The following is an 18,513-nucleotide window of genomic DNA, read 5'->3' on the forward strand; positions in this document are numbered from 1 at the left end:
AAGGTATATGCTGTATCCACGTTCTTGTCTCAGATAGCCCGCACCGTTCTTATCGCGCGACGATGAAAATTTTTCCGCCCCTGCAGTGGTTCGTAGGAAGCCTTTGCGAACTCTGAATACGTAGTGGCAACGACTATTATAAGCTTCATCAAATAAGCAACAGAAGGACACGCCCTGACTGCGGTAAGACTACGATTGTTGCGCTGTTCGAGTGAGCGAAGACAGTGTTAAACAAATGGGTGGTCTGTCCTTTGCTTTTATTCATTTACTCGCAGTTTAGCCTGTACTTCGCAGTGCACTTCACTCCACGTATAGTCAGTTTTTCAAGAAAAAAAATTAAAAGAAAGCGCCGACACATTATGCAACGACGCTTTTGTGAACCTTGTTCACAAAAGTGGAGATGGGCAACGTTTGCAATACTGTCGGGGTGATCGAGCCAGAGCCGCATGCTTATAGATCCCTGAGAAATACTGAGACAGGGGAACTGAGATGTGTGTGAATTTTTTTATCTATATGGTCGACATCGCCTTTACCTTTCTAGCAACGATTTAGCCTAGCTACGAAAGATTCCGTACAACTCTTGAAATCCTAATCATTGAGCCTACGACATAGCTAGGACAATTGCAGACGGTTTATGTTCAAACTATAGAAACAGCAGCGCGCTCCTGAAAGTGCAGCCGATTTGTTATCACAGACCGGTTGCCATTGTACCAGAGAGTGCCTTCATGACCAAGTCTGGTGAGCTTGTAGGGTGAGCATTTAAGTTATTGCAGTAACGACCAGTGCCATGTGCTTAGTGGTGCCCATCACCAGTTGCGATGAAACGCCCGCGATGCAAACACTCTAGAAGCAACATGTCAATGTGGCTAGATACCAAACGCAGAACGCTATTATAAATGAAAATGGGAGTAAGTCAACTTCGGAAACTGACGCAACAAAACATAAAATCGGCGTCATATTAAAGCGATGAAAATAGCCGAGTGCTGCATAGAAGTAAACGCGGTGATAAAATTAATTAAGTAATTAGCAAGTTGAAGGATGGCTCTGTTAGCGAAAGAACGGAGCGAAGGCCTGTTTATTGTTTCTTGTTTTTTCGGTGAGTGTCGTCGGGGTTTCAAAGTTAGTACGGAATAACGGTTCAAATGCCGGGCCAGCACTGCCTATCAACGTTTTATTGCGATAGAAATTATATGGGCACTCCAGCTGCATTTCTGTTCTCGCCGTCGCCGTGAGGTTCCGTATAAGTGAAAGCGTCTAAGGTTGAGCCGGCGAACGCGGCTGTATCTCGCGTGCGCGAGCGAGGAACGCGGCCCATAGCGTGCGGATAGCAATAGGGGCTTGTCGGTACGGCATATCTTATTTTATTATAGCGCAAGCTTGACGAGGACAACAGAAGGCACATCTGACACACACAGCGCTTAGCGTGCCCTCGCCTGTGGCGCGCAAGACAAGGGCGTGAGGCGAGGGAGGAGGGGCGTTCTTCTCAGGCAGCTGCTACTGGGCCTCGATGTCCTCCTCACCCGCCGCTCCATACAGAGGAGAAAACGGCTGCGTTTACTGTGGCGTTGGCCACGCGAATCGCGGACGCCGCAATAGACGCCTTTGGCGGACGCGGTAGGGAGCGTTGCCGGCGCTAGTGTGTCCCGAAATCCGTCGGCGGCGTGGCTAAAGTGCGCGCCCGCGCAGGCGTCATCTTCAAAGCGATCTGCGATGTTTGCAGAGTGCGCGTAGTGGCAGTAGCTTCCTATGCGCGGTGTTTTCGACATTTCGTGGGCATTGAAGCGACAGATGCCCGGAGGTCAATTTGCTCGCGGCTGTTGCCGCGATTCCTAACTCCAGAGATTTCACAGACAGTTTCCGCTGTGATCGAGCGAAATGTGTGTGCGCGTAACATCGTGCTGGTTAATTTAGTTAAAGCACGTTGTCGGGCTAATTCATTTGAATCCATGATAGAAGGTGTAAGCGCGATTGAACAAGGATGTAGAGAGAAGCTAACAGGCAGACAGCACTGTCTCTGTGTGTCTGTTTCTTTCTACGTCGTCGTTAAGTTACGCTTGCGCATTCTATCATTGTTAATTTAGTTAGCGAATGTTGACAAGTTTATACGGCCGATAAAACTACTATCCTTACTTCGTACAGCTATCTACTAATTTGCTATCGCACTCGGTGCTTCGCCTTTCGGATTTCAACTTACAACTTTTCATAGACAAATAGATGCTGGCGATACACAGACAAATGGGTTAATTTCGTGCTAGTTTGCAAAGATAAATACTCTTAAAGCTAGTGGGAAACAACGGAACACATGCAATGTGCGCGGTGATCAGCAGAAAGTAATCAGTATGCCGGCCAGGAGAGCAGATTGTCGTGTGTGACTGGTTTGTGCTCGTGTGCCGAGAAACGTGGCAACGTACGCAGGGCTGAACGCTGCCGGCACCAGTCGTCATTTGCCTCAGGTTTCCAGGCACCAGGTTTGTGCGCTGCGGACGATGTACCGAATTAGGATCAAGGTCCAGACGCACCCGCTTAACACGCGCGTCACCCGAATGCTTCTGGCGGTAGCCTCCCTGTTTACGACTGTCATCGTCGGCTTCAAGCTGTACCGCATAGCGTTCCCGCACGGCGACCTAATGGAACGAGAGCTGTCCGGATGGTGAGTCCATGCTTCATTTCATGGCTGTGGCGTTCGGCTGCTTAGCACGAGGTCGCGGGATTGAATCTCGGCCACGGCCTGCCGCATTTTGATGGTGGTAAAATGCGAAAACAACCATGTCCTCAGACTTAAGTGCACGGTAAAGAATCCCAGGTGTCCTGAATTTCCGGAGCTCCCCCCCCCCCCACCCCCCCACGGCGCGCTTCATAATCAGGTCGTGGTTTTGGCATGTAAAATCCCATTATTTAGTTTTTAATAGCTCCTGCGTGCTTCTTGACCTCACCTGGAATGATAGTGGCTTTAGTCGACTACGTGGCTTAATTCTTGAAAGAAGAACTGCCCCGAGAAGAAAGCTGGGCGAACGAAGCTGGAACACATGGTGTGCGGATATCTTGATCACAAGCTGATTACAGGAGCGCTAAGCGTTGGAATTCCTGACTATTGCGATAAGTGCTCGGAGCTATCGCCGTCTGTGTTACTGTACTCTGGGCTCGAGCAGTGCTGCGTTTTCTTTTTCTTTGTATTTTATGGGTATGGGGCAAAGGTAGAGGGAGAGCTGACGTAAGAGTCGTATTTTTAGTGGCTATTTCCACAAGTCGCTGTTAACTCGTTACAATACATATGCGTTCACAATAAATGCTGATGACGCACCGCACCGTTCTGACCAAAATACAAGTAAATAATTTTAACTGCAGCGTGAGTTGGAAAGTGTGGCATTTCAAGCACGCAGCGAGAACACGTTGTCAGGTACCTAAAGCCACATGCACGAGGGACTTCGTAATCCGTGCTACTGAATTATGCATCGGCGGCAGCACAACCTTATTTTGCATTCCGAAAGGAAGAAGTGCAAATCATAAAAAAAGGAGGTGCGAAGTATGTATGCCCTGTGGCCCTCAAATATTTATTCATTTGCTACTGTAAATGTTCTATATTTATATTGACACGTGTAGTTATCTTTATCGGGCGACCACGTTTCGCCACCTAACAAATGTAATCGCACAGCGCGGGACGCGCCTGCATGTATCCGAAGTTTCTGGAAAGTTATCGATACTTCTACCCGGCTATCTGTTGTCGCTGAACGTTGTGTTATCTGATTTCATCGTGTGACGCGAATGATATAGAACTTTGTGGAAGGTACGCGGGTCCGAACGATTAGTCTGGAACATTCGACGACTGCTGTATAAAAGCCGACGCGCTTGACTCGCTGATCAGATTTCCGACGATCGCCGACCGTGTTCGCCGCTATCGTTGTGCTATAAGTGTAGCCTGTTTTTGTGGGCACAGGTTCGCCAAATAAAAGCTAGTTTTGTATTCCACCGTATTGCTGCTTTTCTTCACCGTCACTACCACGTGACAATATAATGATAAAAAAAGATACGACATTAAAAAATCATACTGGGGACAAAAAACTGGTCGAAATAACTTTTTTTTTAAAGCACGACTAGTTTGTGGCATCCCCAGTGCGTAGAAGAGCAGGAACAGAGGCTTCAGAATTCACTTTCAGTTCTTCAGCTCAAGATTGTCTGACCACGTTCATTCCAGTGTAGTCTGCGATTGATGTTACTTGCGTTAGTGAAAGGTAAATAACGTCTAACACGGAGCTTTAGTAGGCAAATAATGCGAGCACAGAGCATCGTCTATTTGTTGCTTATAAAATGAATTATGCAAACTGCGAGTCCTACACTACTTCCTCTCAAGATGGAGCCCTGCTTGTTTTAAATATACATTGGCAAGGAAAGGTGTAGGGCAGGAGAGTGGATAACCGTGCCCGTTGGTGTAGATTCACGGTTGACTGGAAGCGCAAACGCACACAACGAAAACGGAATGAGACGCAACGAGCGCAATGCAGGGTGCTCGTTCTGCCTCGTTCCTTCTTCATTGTGTGTGTTTGCGCTTCCAATCAGCCATGAAAGTGTAGGGTAATAAAGGAACCCTCACGCCTGTCTGCTTTCCCTACTTACCATCCTTTTGTTTGTTTGATTCGTGCTTTCTATCGGTCCACGCGACCATGTCATGAAGCGACAACACTGGAAAGCCGGCACCCCTGTGAAAATACGCCCGAATATTTCTTAGTTGCTGAAGCACAGTGCCTCGAACACATCCTGGTATTGCCTGTGGTGTTTATTTCCTCTGCAGGGGAAAAACTTTGTGTGTTTAAATTCATGAAGGGGTGCTTTAAATCACAATTTTAAAACAAAACTTCTAAAGCTTTTCTACCGTGGTTACTATTTTTTTCTCAACCGACTGCACTATTACTATACTGGTATTTTATAGGTTACAAATACCTAACGGATAACCTGGTCTGGTGACAGTTCTCCGCCATTAAAGCTACGACTTAACTGGGAAAAGTGAACAGCGGCGAAATTTCCGAATGTGACAACAAATCCGTGCATTGTTTTGCGCAGTCAATGACTATCGCATCTCACACAAACAGCCAAAGGGGTATCCGCATATGCGCGCTTACGGCTAGGTTCTTATTCCTCAGATGACAGGTGCGTCTACGCTTTATGTGGTTACGCACGCATTACTCGCTGCTATGTATGCGTGTGCTGCCACCTTGCGGAATGTTTCAAGCTAACCTATTTCCACGCCAGGACACTGCATTTATCGGTGCGCGCCGACGTGGCTAGGCGCTCCCTGTTCATCCCGCGCTGAACCATTAACTACATATAGCTGCGACATCGCCTCCGAGATTGCCCGCGCGGAAGGCATGCTGGACGTAAGACTCATAATCACGGAGCTTCTTACAATAGTCCACAGCGAAAAGTGGCGCTACGGTGCCTTTCTGTGGAAGGGAATGGTAGGAAGAGGGCGCTTCGGACCAGGGGCACCTTTCTTGTAAAGCCATGACGCCGTGAATGCGCGAAGCGAATAAGGCTTTCTGTGTCTGGCAATGGCCGAGTCTCTCCTAAAGCAACACGTAAACACACTACTTTCTGCATCATTACATACTTTAAAAAAAATTACCTGACGCTTGGTGTGAAAATATGTTAAACATGAACACTACCGACAAAGTGGGAGGGTAATAAGAAAGGCGACAAGCGCTGTGGTCCCCATGCGCCGCTTTACTCATGTGTTTCCGTTTTATTCGCTGACTTGTTAGGAGCTACTTTCACGCGATTAATCAGTAAAGGTTGCAGCTAATGAACTAACCGTGAAAATTATTATAGGAAACCATCACCAAAGATAGATAATGAGAGAACTGGAACTTCACCTAAGGAAGAGTTCAGTTTAAGAAAGTTTTATTTGTGCGGCCGTCACCATGTTTCAGGCCAAACACTTTTCAAGACAGGCCCCCGAACCACCCAGATTCCTGCATTCCTGTTAGGGCACCGCGCGCGTCAAAAAGAAAAAAAAAACGACAAAAGAACTCGCATAGGCAAAAGCTCTGCGCTTATCAACCCTCTTGTTGCCGCATTCAGGAGGTCTCGGAAGCCCAGACTGTTTACGCGCGGCCAAGCAGGGCTCCTGTAATGTAAAACTATTCCCGTCTGTTCTTTATTCGAAATCGGCCATTAGCTCTCCCTCATTGGTCAGAATGGTTCGCATCCAACCCATACGGGCGTGCGTCACACCCGTATGGGCTGGTCCCGAACCATTGAACCCAATCAGGGAGGGCTATGGCAAATTTGGAATAAATAACAAATTGGAATAGTTTTACTTTATACCGGCCCAGCGTTTTTTAGGTGTCACAGCGGCGCTATACCCTCGACACACACTTTGAGCTAGACTGAGGTCGAACGTAAAAGAGTTCAAGCCGCAGCGAGCCGCTATCGTCGCCGCAATTTTACTAGCAGTATTTCAAGGAATAAGAAAAAAAAAAAAAAAAGACGCCTCGCATCGACGACAGGCTTGCGAGATTTAGTCGTCTGCTACGCGTGTCAAACATGCACTTTAAAGACGACTGAAATCCAAACGCATTAAAATCAGCGAGCACCACCGCTTTCTTTCTGCGGGCTCCCAGAAAGAAGCTTATAAGATTTGCACGTCTGAACGGTCGTTAGCTTCAAATCGCTGGCGTGCAGAATTCTAAAAGCTTCCGAAGATACAAGGGGCAGGTGAAAGCATTATAAAAAAAAGGAAGGGTTAACCCTTAAAGCCGCCCCGTTGGCTATTCTACACAAGGGGAAGGACAAAAAAATATGTACAAAAGATAACTAAGAGAAACTGAGGGCTCAAATGAACGCACGGGATCACACGAAAAATAAAAGGCCGTGTGGTCACACAAATAATAATAATAATAATAATAATAATAATAATAATAATAATAATAATAATAATAATAATAATAATAATAATAATAATAATAATAATGATGATGATGATGATGATGATGATGATGATGATGATGATGATGATGATGATGATGATGATGATGATAATAATAATAATAATAATAATAATAATAATAATAATGGCTCCTGTGCACCTTTGAAAGGCGAGTCGCGCGTAGTAGAATTCATTTCGCAGGCAAAGGAAGGTGGTCGCAACCTTTCTTTCGCGACGTTTGCTGACCACGTGACTATACGCATGCGACCGGTCGTAGGTTTGATCGGGACGCCTTCGTGCCCGACAAGCTTCCGACGGACCTCGTGCCCGAAATGTACACCCTCTCGATCAAAGCCACCAACGTCACGTTCAGCGGGAACATCAGCATCAAGGTCATCTGTAGGAAGAACACCTCGTACCTCCTGCTGCACGCGGCCCCTAGTCTGCACATCAAGTCCGTCGCAGTCGAGGTCAGTGTCTCGTGGATTTCGCTAGGCGGCGCCATACTGTCTGACCAGTTTCAGGCAGACCGGCTAGCTCACTGGCTAATGAAAATGGAGCGACGATTCTGAGCCGGACAATTTCAAGCTTCTCTGTTGTTTGCCCTACTCTTTATGTGAATGTAACGTTGGTTCCGTATACCCGCAGTCGTGGCCGCGTCACTAGCTCGTTCGAACTTGGCCGTGGTGGCCGTGTCACGATGGAGTAAAATTTAAAACGCTGGTGCACTCAGCTTTAGAAGAACCCCAGATGGTCAAAATTAATCCGTAGTCCTCCACTAAGGCGCGCACGACAATCATATCGTGCAGTCAGTGCGTAGAACCACAGAACGATATCTAAAGTAAATTGAAACATAGTATTACCTGAAGTCCCATAAAAGTACGAGTAATAGCGGGTATTGCAGAAACATTCAGGCTTGTATCCAGCAAACTAACGTGCCACTAACTACAGCGTGTCTTTCGTATTAATTATTTTGCTCTGATAAGCCGCGTTAAAGGAAAGTACATTTGCTACTATTTACTACCATACGTTGCTGAGTCAACAGTGCGAGGCACTTCTCGCATAAATATTGAACAGCGCGCTGTGTTTTTGCCAAGGGTCATATTGCTTGATTGCATCTCGGTTGCTTTTCTGGTAGCATTACATAGTTAGCTTTGCTATCTGCAGCGTATACCTTAACTATATTTGGTTACTTTAAGGGGAAGGTTGCGGCAACATTTCTCGCTCGTTCACTTATGAAGCCGACAACGCTTTTCCAAGTATCAAGCACAAATGCGTCTGCGTTGCTCAAAAACCACTGCAGAGGTAATTTGCAGCGAATGCCTCTTGCAGTAAAAGCTGGCAAAGGCACCTTGTCCTCTAACTTTGCAATGTGCATAGCAAGTAACACCATTCTCTTTTACTCCACCTGGTCCGATTTGCTTTACAGTAAGGACTGACATCAAAAAGAAAACAAAAACATCAAGTCACACAACAAGAATATTGTTACGTGTGGAAAGACACAGACGAAAGATGCTATTTACACGCTATTTACACTGGAGCCAGGCAGCCAGGCTGACACTCGCTCATGCCAAGGGCACCGACCAACTTCGTCGTTCTCACGGCGGCTCGTCTCTTGAGCATCGCTCGATGATATCGTAATATTACCGCCCGTCGGCAAAAGCACCGTCACGGTGCTGTTAAATATCCAAGGTGCATGGAGAGTTGTAGGGCCTGAGTCGGGCGACGTGGACAATGTCACTGGTTGTTACAGCGGAGGACGTAGTGAGCGTGGCTAGAGCGATTTCATAGGTGAGATCGGTCACTTTGCGTATCACGCGATATGGGCCTGTGTAAGAGGAAAGCAGTTTTTCTCAAAGGCCGACTTTACGCGATGGTGACCAAAGCAACACGAGGGTGCCGGGCACAAAATGGACATCACGGTGACGGAGGTCGTAGCGTTGCTTTTGTTTGCCTTGAGAGACTTGTAGACGAGTGCGCACAAGTTGGCAAGCACGGTCAGCATGGGCGATAGCATCACGGGCAATAAGCGCTAGTTGAAGCTGTGGTGGGCGGAAGCGCAGTGTCCAGTGGTAGTGTCGGTTCACGGCTATACAAGAGGCAAAAAGGCGAAACGCCAGCAGTTTCGAGACGGGAAGAGTTATACGGAAATGTAATGTAAGGTGGAGCCTGATCCCAGCCACGGTGGTCGTCTGAAACGTATTTGGATAGCATGTCTGTAAGGGTGCGGTTCAAACGCTCAGTGGGAGGCCGTTCGTTTGAGGGTGGTAGCAGGTGGTAAATTTATGCTGTATTGAGCAGGCTCGCATGATGTCGTCAATGACTTTGGCTGAGAACGTACGGCCACGGTCTGTTAGCAATTGACGCGGAGCACCATGAATCGAAATGATATCATGCAGGAGGAAGTCCGCAGCATCAGTTGCGCAACTCGTCGGAAGAGCGCGGGTTACGGCGTAGCGGGTAACGTAGTCCGGCGCGACTGCAACCCACTTGTTTCCTGATGTAGATTCCGGAAATGGGCCGAGAAGGTCTAAGCCGACACGGTGGAAGGGCTCAGCAGGGATGTCGAGCGGCTGCAGGTAACCAGCGGGGGGCTGGGAAGGCTTCTTGCGTCGTTGGCAAAGTTCACAAGCGGCGACGTAACGTCGTACGGAACGGGCAAGGCCCGGCCAGAAAAAACGGCGACGTACACGGTCATAGGTTCGAGATACGCCGAGGTGTCCTGCCGTTGGTGCGTCGTGAAGCCCTTCTAGAACGGTTGAGCGGAGGTGTTTAGGTATGACAAGTAGGAACTGAGAGCCGTCCGGATGAAGGTTACGATGGTACAGAGTACCGTCGCGGAGGACGAAGAGGCGTAGAGTGGTGTCGGCCGGAGAGTGTTCAAAACGGTCGATGAGTGCTCTGATGTAGGCGTCACGACGTTGCTCGTCGGCGAAATGAAGCAGCTGCGACACAGAGAATACACAAGCAGCTCTGGTAATATTGGAGGAGTCAGTGTCGTCAACAGGGTAACGCGACAAGCTGTCAGCGTCTTGGTGCAGGCGACCAGACTTGTAGCCCACGGAATACTAAAATTCTTGTAGTCTCAAAGCCCATCGACCAAGCCGGCCTGTAGGATCTTTTAGCGATGAGACCCAGCAGAGAGCATGATGGTCAGTGACTACGGAAAAAGGGCGACCGTAAAGGTAAGGACGGAACATCGCAACCGCCCAGACAACACCAAGGCATTCGCGTTCCGTAATGGAATAGTTGCGCTCTGATGGTGCTAGGAGGCGGCTCGCATAAGCAATAACGCGATCCTTGCCACGCTGACGCTGGGCTAAGACGGCACCTACGCCATGACCGCTGGCATCGGTACGTAATTCTGTAGGGGCATCAGGGTCGAAGTGGGCGAGAATGGGTGGTGAGGTTAGGAGCGTGACGAGACGAGAGAAGGCGGCATCTTCTGCAGTACCCCACGTGAATTGTACGCCTTTCTTCAAAGGATTTGTTAGGGGCCTAGCAATTGTCGCAAAATCTGGAACAAAACGACGAAAGTACGAGCACAGCCCTACAAAACTTCGAACGTCTGCGGCTGTCTTCGGAAAAGGAAACTCTCGGACAGCGCGAGTTTTGTCGGGATCAGGCTGTACCCCGCACCTCCACCAGAAATGTTACGTGTGGAAAGACACAGACGAAAGACGCTATTTACACGCTATTTACACTGGAGCCAGGCAGCCAGGCTGACACTCGCTGATGCCAAGGGCACCGACCAACTTCTTCGTCGTTCTCGCGGCGGCTTGTCTCTTGAGCATCGCTCGATGATATCGTAATAATATATATCTAGCCGTTCGCGCCAATCTTGCGTTGAGAGGAGTCGTACTCAGGCTAGGCGGTACCAGTTAATATGCAAAGTAGAAGCGTGCGCGCGCTACTAGAGTGTGGCAGAGGTGCAATACACAGGATCGAGCAGGGGCAATCTTGACGGCAAGAAAAACACGAATTCTTATTAGGACCAAACCTAGTTTAGTGCATGTTGCGTAACGAATGGAAAGTACGGGTATAAGTGATTTCAGCTCCGCCGTCGATGACGAAAGTGCCGCATTTCTTGAGCACCCTACCGCGGAGATCGGCAACGCAAATGAAGTGAAAGTACGGTGCGGTGGATGTTTGTTTTTTTCTTTTTGTTTTGCCGAGAGGGAAGCACTTGCGTAAAGGCGCACAATCACGCGTACACAATTGCACAACCCGTTGCGCGACCTAACGGATTTCACAACGGGAAATTGCAAATCGCTTTTTTTTTTCTTATCCTGCAAGTACCGTTTCTTTATAGCGTTCGCAATACCTTTCGCTTATTTAGAAGCCGTGACATTGAGGCGTTCCTTGAAACTTACCGTGAAACCAAGGAGTTACAACTAAGTGGAACATTACGAATGAATGAGGTGAACTTTAGCGTTATAGTAAACCAGGGGCGCTATAAAATAAAGCTATTCCAAACTGTTTCTATTCCCTTTCTGCTATCAGCCCTCCACAATTGGTAAAACCTTTTCGAGCTACGCCCACTTCGCATGTCTGTCCCGCGACGTCACAAAAGCCGCGAGAACTTACGATATCATAGGACGCGTGCAGACTGCGCATGCATGATTAGATCGAACAAAACAAAAATAATTATTTCTGATTCCACATCTCTCTTGCCGACGGCCATCCGCTATTGGTCGATAGCTTTCGGGCTCCGCCCACTTCGCCTTTCTTTCAGGCAACGTCACAAAACTGCGAAAAACTCACCACGTCAAAGTGACGTGTACGTATTAAAAATTCACTAATATGCCGAGCGAAACTGACCTTATTTTTGGAATAGCAAGAGACATTGCAGGAATAGAAGACGTTCGCCTGCCTATCGCTCTGGTACTGGCTACCGAGAGCTGCCGGAAAGAAATGGAAAGAAATGATTTATGTATGTGTAATAACAATTTTTACGTGGCAGTGGAACGTTGTGGAGACATTTTGACACGTGTACAACATTGCTCTCGTAACTCTTCTTTGCTGAGGATGCGTTTCAGCGGCATTTTTTTAAACATTACGTTGCACCTCGCTGCGATTTTCGACCACCCACAGCAAGCTAAGTAAGGGGGAAGCGGACCAATCGCAAGCGCCGGCACCGATTCCCTCATCTGGCCATCTATAGTGGCTGCGCTAGCTTGGCCCCACTAAATCCCTTTCCACTTCTGCGGGCTCCTCGCCTCTTGTCCGCCAATTAGATAGTGAAAAAAAAAACTCTAAAGTAGGCAGTGCCATTCACTTTGGAATCAAACAGAAGCGACCCCCTACAAACGAGGAAAGCGTTTCATTAGGCGGTTCGAAGAAGACTGCGGGTCACCGCCCTATGCTTACCTGCACGGTTAGGTAAATTTAGTGTCACGAACATTGAAATAGTTTTACGCTATAGGGCTCCAGCCCCCGAACCTAAGAAACAACGATTCGACAAAAAGCAGAACCGGCTCAATCAAGACTTATTGCCGACCAAGCCTTAACATTTCTCATTTTTAATGAAAAACGGAGTTCAACAATGTGCTCACTGAAGTGAACCTTCTGAAGTATTGACAAGGGAATCTACGCAAAATTTTTTGCAGCCTTATGACGCACAGAACGATCTTTCAAAAGTGACACTTTAATTGAAGACTAACTAAAAGAGAATGAGAGTAAGAAAGCTTTTGCAAAGCTTTATTGAAAAGTACAGGTAAGAAAGGTCAGCCCTACGTACCATCAGCCCGATGGTACGCACTGAGGCACGAGGAAGGAAACAGACAGGTAAAGGAAAAGAGCCAGATATATATGTGTTGGAATTCGTGTCGTAAGATTACGCCTTTCATCAAAACCTTGTTCTTTTTTCACCTGTCTTCTTCCAGGATGTCACAGAGAAAAACTTCACGGTCAAGCTGTTCGAGCGGCTTCGCAGCAGTGGCATGCTGATCGTCAAGGCTACGGGCAGGCAATTCATACCACCGCGAACTTACATGGTGGCGATATCTTTCGAGGGAGAGACGCTGCGCTACCCCGAACATAAAACGTGCGCATGTGCTGCACTCTTACACTGTGAGAGTTGTGCAAAGTGTTGTTGCCTTTGGGCTTGCCATAACTACGTGGAAATTTTTAACGTCCTTTTCGTAGTGTAAGGCGTACAGCCAGCGCCGCAACGTGAAAATGCGCGCGAAATTTCAGCTAATGACGGGACACCAAAGGCCAATATTAAGTCAAGCCAAAGTGATGGATTAGTGCACTAGAATCTCCGAGGCCTCAATATTGTAGCGAACAGGGCCTTAGTAATCGAAAAATATAGGTAAATACAGCACACGATTAGAGACTCCCCCGGTGCATTCCATACTTGCCCGATGACGAAGGCACTCCTTATAAACTCTGTCACTGGTACTCAACCACTCGTTATAAAAAGATCATTGTACTGCATTATAAAACGTATTATATAAAGAAAAATGTCACTTGTCCAGTTATATTTCACTCGGAAGGTTTCGTTTTAGCTAGACTATGCATGACCCGGTCTTTCGCGTTTGAGTAGTTTCGTTATCGCGTAGGGCTGATCTGGTTTTGCTGGCTCGCGAACCTCGCACAAACTGCATGCCAGTGGCAGACAATTCAACTTCCACGTGATGTCGCGGGATGCCCGAACGGTCCGCGCCACTTGACCGAAAGCAGCTACAGCGGCGAATCCAAGACTGCCTTCGCTCGGATTCTCCGTGGCCGCACACGTTCGCGTTTTGCACAAAAAATACCACCGCCGTTTTGCGGGCGCCGTTTTGCTCACCGGTGAGAGCGGAGGGTGGCGATAGCCTATGCAACGCCACCACTCTACCGGTTGGGTGGCAGAGAGTTGAATTACGGTAAAGGTATTCGGATATTTTAGACGAAATTTTCTCGTAAGCTGAGTCATTTCATGGCACGAAACAAGCGTTGCGAGGTTTACGGAATATTATGTAAAGAGTCCACGTCGACCCAGTATGTTCATTTAGTGTCCCTTTAAGGAAGCGGGGTCATGCGCACTGAATAGCTTTTTCTTTTTTGTTTTTTCAAAACACGTTGTGGCTCATAAGCTACAAAGCCGCTGACTTTCAGGTCCGCAGCCTGATGTACAGCATCTATGCTGAACACTGGCGTTGTAGTGCAAGCACACTGTGACATTTCGTCGCGCATCTTGCAGTGGTCTGGTGTCGGTACAGCATCCTGGCGGTTACGAGAGCATCATGTTCCTCAACGAAGGTCGGGCTTCCCGCGGGGTGTTTCCTTCGTTCAACAGGCACAGCTCTCGGGCAGGCTTTAAGTAAGTCCGAGTGCGCCTTTTTCAGAATTCCCAAATTCTGTCAAAAATAAAGTCGAATTTTGGAGTCTTACGTGCGAATACAACAGTCTGAGTACGAAACACGCCGTAGTAGGAGAGTCCGGGTTAGATTAAACCACCCAGAGTTTGTTTAGCGTGCAACTTAATGTATATACAGGGGGCGTTCTTTGCATTTCGCCCCGATCGAAATGCGGTCGGCGCAGCCAGGATCGAACCAGCAACCTTGGGCTGAGCAGCGCAAAGGCCATAGCCACGGGGCTACCGCAACGGGAACTAATACTATCGGTTAATCGATGCATTCGTTCCTGTTTTGATGGATTTAATAATGTTAGTTCAGCAAACGATTCAATTACGCTGCATACCGTCACTGACAGGCTCAACCACTTATTCGCGACTCAGTAGAATACTTTGGTCAAGTGACAAGTGTGTTGCCAGAGTAGTGACAACTGGCCAGTCATTCCTCTAAAATTGAGCGGGAGAACTGGTTCGCTGCGGCTAGCTGCATTTTCGATAGTTGATTGCCTGAGTCAATGAAATCTTCTTATTTATCTAATTAATTTATTGTAACCATCATGTGGTTCACTGCAGCCGATTGCTATTGCTATATAGGGCCAACGCGTAATCTCGAAGGACATTATCATTAGTTTTTTGCCTGCAAAACACGATTCTATTTCTTCAACAAAATGGTAAGACTTCGTTGTTTTGTCTGCAGTAATCGACCATCACGCTACGTTGACTCACAAACTTATCCTGTAAGCAACGTTCGGTTCTGTGAATCTGTCGACTGAGCAACAATTACGTCAAGCGGGAGAAAATAGGACGATTTCCGTTTCAGCCCCTTTGGTTCTGCCTTCTTGTGACTACGTAGTAACCTCTCGCAGATTGGACGGCGTCGTGCGGCGTGGCATGGTGATATGCAGCAGCCAGCGTCCCATCGAAGACCAGGACGACGAGATGATCGAAGACAATGGCGGCCCAAGGGACTTGTTCCGCGTGCGATTCCGCACCATCGACGCCATCACGAGCGACCGGCTCAGCTGGTTCCAGACCAACCTCCACAACAGCGCTTTGGGCTCGGGCGTCGTCATGTGGAACACCGCGAAACGCTTGGGTTTGATGAAAGAACCGCTGGAACTGTTCAAGACCTCGCTGACAGCGGTGACCCGTGAGTGTGCGCCTCCGCCGTTTTTCCAGCGCTTGTTCGACCGAGGAATGGTTTAAACTGCGACTTACTGCGCCTCCATAACGGCGCGCTGACCTGCGGCGTGCTGTTGATGATCGCGGGTTCGACTCCCGAGAGAAGTGGCCTCATTTGTATCACGCTCGATTGAATAGACAAATGTGTACCGGGGGGCGTTCGGCGCTTGTTAAACAGTCCTCGTCGTTACCCTATCATCATTATCGATGCCACGTCCACTGCAGGACGGAAGTCTTGCCAGTCATCTCTATTTACCCGTGTCTTGCGTCAACTGACAGCATCCTATGCCCTCCTCCACTGGGCTTCGCTTGCCTTGGCACTCATTCTGAAACTTTAAACGAAATCCAACTATCTGCCTTACGCATTCTAGCCTGACGAGCAGCATTTTTTTTTCTTATCTTAATCTCAACTAGAATACTGGGCACCCCCGTTTGGCCACTATCATGTTTCGCTCCGTCGCTACTTCTTAGATTGTTAGCGTTGCAGAACACCACGCACAAATAATCAGAACTGATTGGAAAGAGATGTCTGTAACCAGGTATATTGTTAACGACATGACCGGGGTAGTTGGAGGAGTATGAGAGAGGCCTTTGCCCTACAGTGAGCGTAACCAGGCTGATTATTATTATTATTATTATTATTATTATCATTATTATTATTATTATTATTATTATTATTTATTATTATTAATTATTATTATTACCGAATATTAACCCACAGGTAGACTTTGGGCGGCTTAATCAAAGAAAAAGAAATAATGTCGAGGGATATCCACCGTTCAAGGAATGATGGAGAGAGAAACGATAGGCCTTACGGTAAAGGAGAAAGAGACAGTAGTACATAATACCCTACTTAATATTAGGAAGACGAAGTTAGGCTTAAGAAGTTGCATAAGTGCAGATGTGATAACCGGCTGTCTGTTAGGCTTATGCAACGGATATCAAGAAAAGAAAGCGCTGGGGCCTGGAAAATGGTGGTAGGTTTATATTTAAAAAACATTTCGCTATTGTATGGAAGTCAGAGCACCTGACACACAAAAGAGAGCGGAGCTATACGAAGGAAGCCCCTTACCCTCCGGAAGTCTTGGAAATCTGGTTTCTCACTGTCCTGAACGTTAGAACAAGTATTCATGATCTCCAACAGGTTGCAGTTCATTGCAAAAAAAAAAAAATGCAAGTAAGTGTGCCAGTGTTTATGGATGGCATAAGACATGGAGCATATAGCCAATGTAAAACGTTTGTTTTCATTATGAAATTTGTGCATTTCCACGTGTTTTAATGTTCAGTTAAATAAACGTGCAGGCTTCAGAGCAGCACTAAGAAAATTGGTGTATGACAAAGCCGTCAGTTTGATAAGAGTCTTTCGAATATGCTTCACAGAGAATAGCTGCTCATGCCGCGTTGTCTTCTGAGTTTTGCAAGTTCGCCACAAGTCTCAGCCGCTGGACAGTCAGGGCAAAATACAAAGAAAGCGATCGTGTGCTTGTGTTTAGGTGCGTGTTAAAGGATCCCCGGTGGGAAGAATGAATTATTATTCCTCAGCTATTGTGCAGTTTAGGAACCTTAAATCCAAGTGTTTAATTTTAAATTAGTTCTGCCCTTCCAAATGACAGAGTGACCGCCATATTCAAGAACGCAACTTAAATTGAAGCCCATGCTTGACTTGATCCGAGTGAGGTCTGGCGTGATCCTGCCCAGGACGCTCATGGCGTTTGCTCCGACGCGTTCACGACGGGCGTCATTTAAATCAAGCATGGGTTTGAACTCAAGTTGCGTGCTTGAATACGGCGGTTAAGTGACAACAGACGCGCAAACTGAGTGAAATCGACGCACTCCTTGCAAATGTAAGGTGAATCTTGCGAATGGTACGAAATTCAAATAAGTATAGCTGTATTCTCACGGTATCTATTACAGCTATCCTGAGAGAACCACCAGCTTCGCCATAATTTTCGGTTTTGCATGGTTGCGGGTCAGACGAACAACATGCACTGTGTGCATTGGTCGAATGCCCTTGATGTTGCTTTGGTTCCGCTGACGTGGTTAACGACGAGGTGGCGTTTCTTGCTTGCCTTTTATTTGTAGAAAAAAAAAAGGCAGAGTTGGGGTGGGGGGGGGGGGGGGAATTGCTGCAAGGCACGTGGGATAAAAAAAGTGCATAAGGAAAGAGGAATGTGTACAACCGAGAGAAACTTAACGTGTCCCATATACCTTACATCAGCCTACATTCAGGGAACACTCATCACGTGCTGTGGTGGTGCCCGCTACCCGCGATACTAAGGCCAAAATGCTGCGTGAGGCCACACTCGAGCCTATAGTGTTCCAGGGGAACACACCCCCTGCACTACGGACAACGAATGTGTAAACTTACACCTGCACCACCGGCACTACGGCGGGTGGCATCCTCTTAGCAGCGAGGACAGCCCCCATTACGCTGGCATTATATTTAGCTAGTACAGCAGGCCTCAGCAGCTTTGTGACGACCACCTTCACTATAGCGCTCCCGAGCCCGTCTTCCTATTGTGCACGTATTTATTCTTCCAGGCATCTACCCCTCCCTGACTATGCCCAAGCGCATTCACGTGGTCCACCTGCCGGATTTCAACAAGACAATGATTTGCTGGGGCATTATCTACTCGTCGCGCTTCGAAGCCAACACCGAACAGCTGGAGAGACGCGAGAGACAAGCGTGGAGGCATCGGTTCCAGTTCCAGGCCACCACAATGCTGGCCAGCTTCACCTTCGGCCACACCGTGACACCCCGCTGGGCCAACGACATATGGTTCTTTGCAGTACGTACTACACGCCGGCTTCTGTAGAAATTTATATCGCGCTATCATATTCTGACTCGTCATTAGAGACGCAGGTTCACTGCGTATCTTTTTTTTTTCGTTTGCAGCGGATAACTGCTTCATGAATAAATGATGTTAAAGACCGAGGAAATTATGCATTCACGCCTTCGATGCGTAACACTTGTTGATTGATTACATCTGAGATAATTAAGAGAGTCTTCCCGTACCCCCTTGACCAATACATGAAATTCGACAACAACATGGATTTGAAGACGTCGGAG

At 47.5% G+C, this 18,513-nt stretch overlaps 2 protein-coding genes across 2 annotated transcripts in view; one reads left to right on the forward strand and one right to left on the reverse strand.

The window, feature by feature from the left end:
• Positions 1–18,513, reverse strand: part of LOC126528372 (uncharacterized) — a 336,775-nt gene that overhangs the window by 95,765 nt on the left and 222,497 nt on the right. The gene's annotated exons all lie outside the window — the stretch shown is intronic.
• LOC129384132 (aminopeptidase Q-like) overlaps positions 2,370–18,513 on the forward strand; it is a 36,448-nt gene continuing 20,304 nt past the window's right edge. The window contains exons 1-6 of the mRNA XM_055069289.1: positions 2,370–2,650; positions 7,197–7,389; positions 12,805–12,965; positions 14,109–14,228; positions 15,128–15,411; positions 17,985–18,232. Of these exons, the coding sequence (XP_054925264.1) occupies positions 2,487–2,650; positions 7,197–7,389; positions 12,805–12,965; positions 14,109–14,228; positions 15,128–15,411; positions 17,985–18,232 (1,170 nt within the window). The 5' untranslated portion in view covers positions 2,370–2,486. The remainder of the gene's footprint in view (positions 2,651–7,196; positions 7,390–12,804; positions 12,966–14,108; positions 14,229–15,127; positions 15,412–17,984; positions 18,233–18,513) is intronic.

The sequence above is a fragment of the Dermacentor andersoni genome, chromosome 9 (assembly GCF_023375885.2).
Source record: "Dermacentor andersoni chromosome 9, qqDerAnde1_hic_scaffold, whole genome shotgun sequence".
NCBI lineage: Eukaryota > Metazoa > Arthropoda > Arachnida > Ixodida > Ixodidae > Dermacentor > Dermacentor andersoni.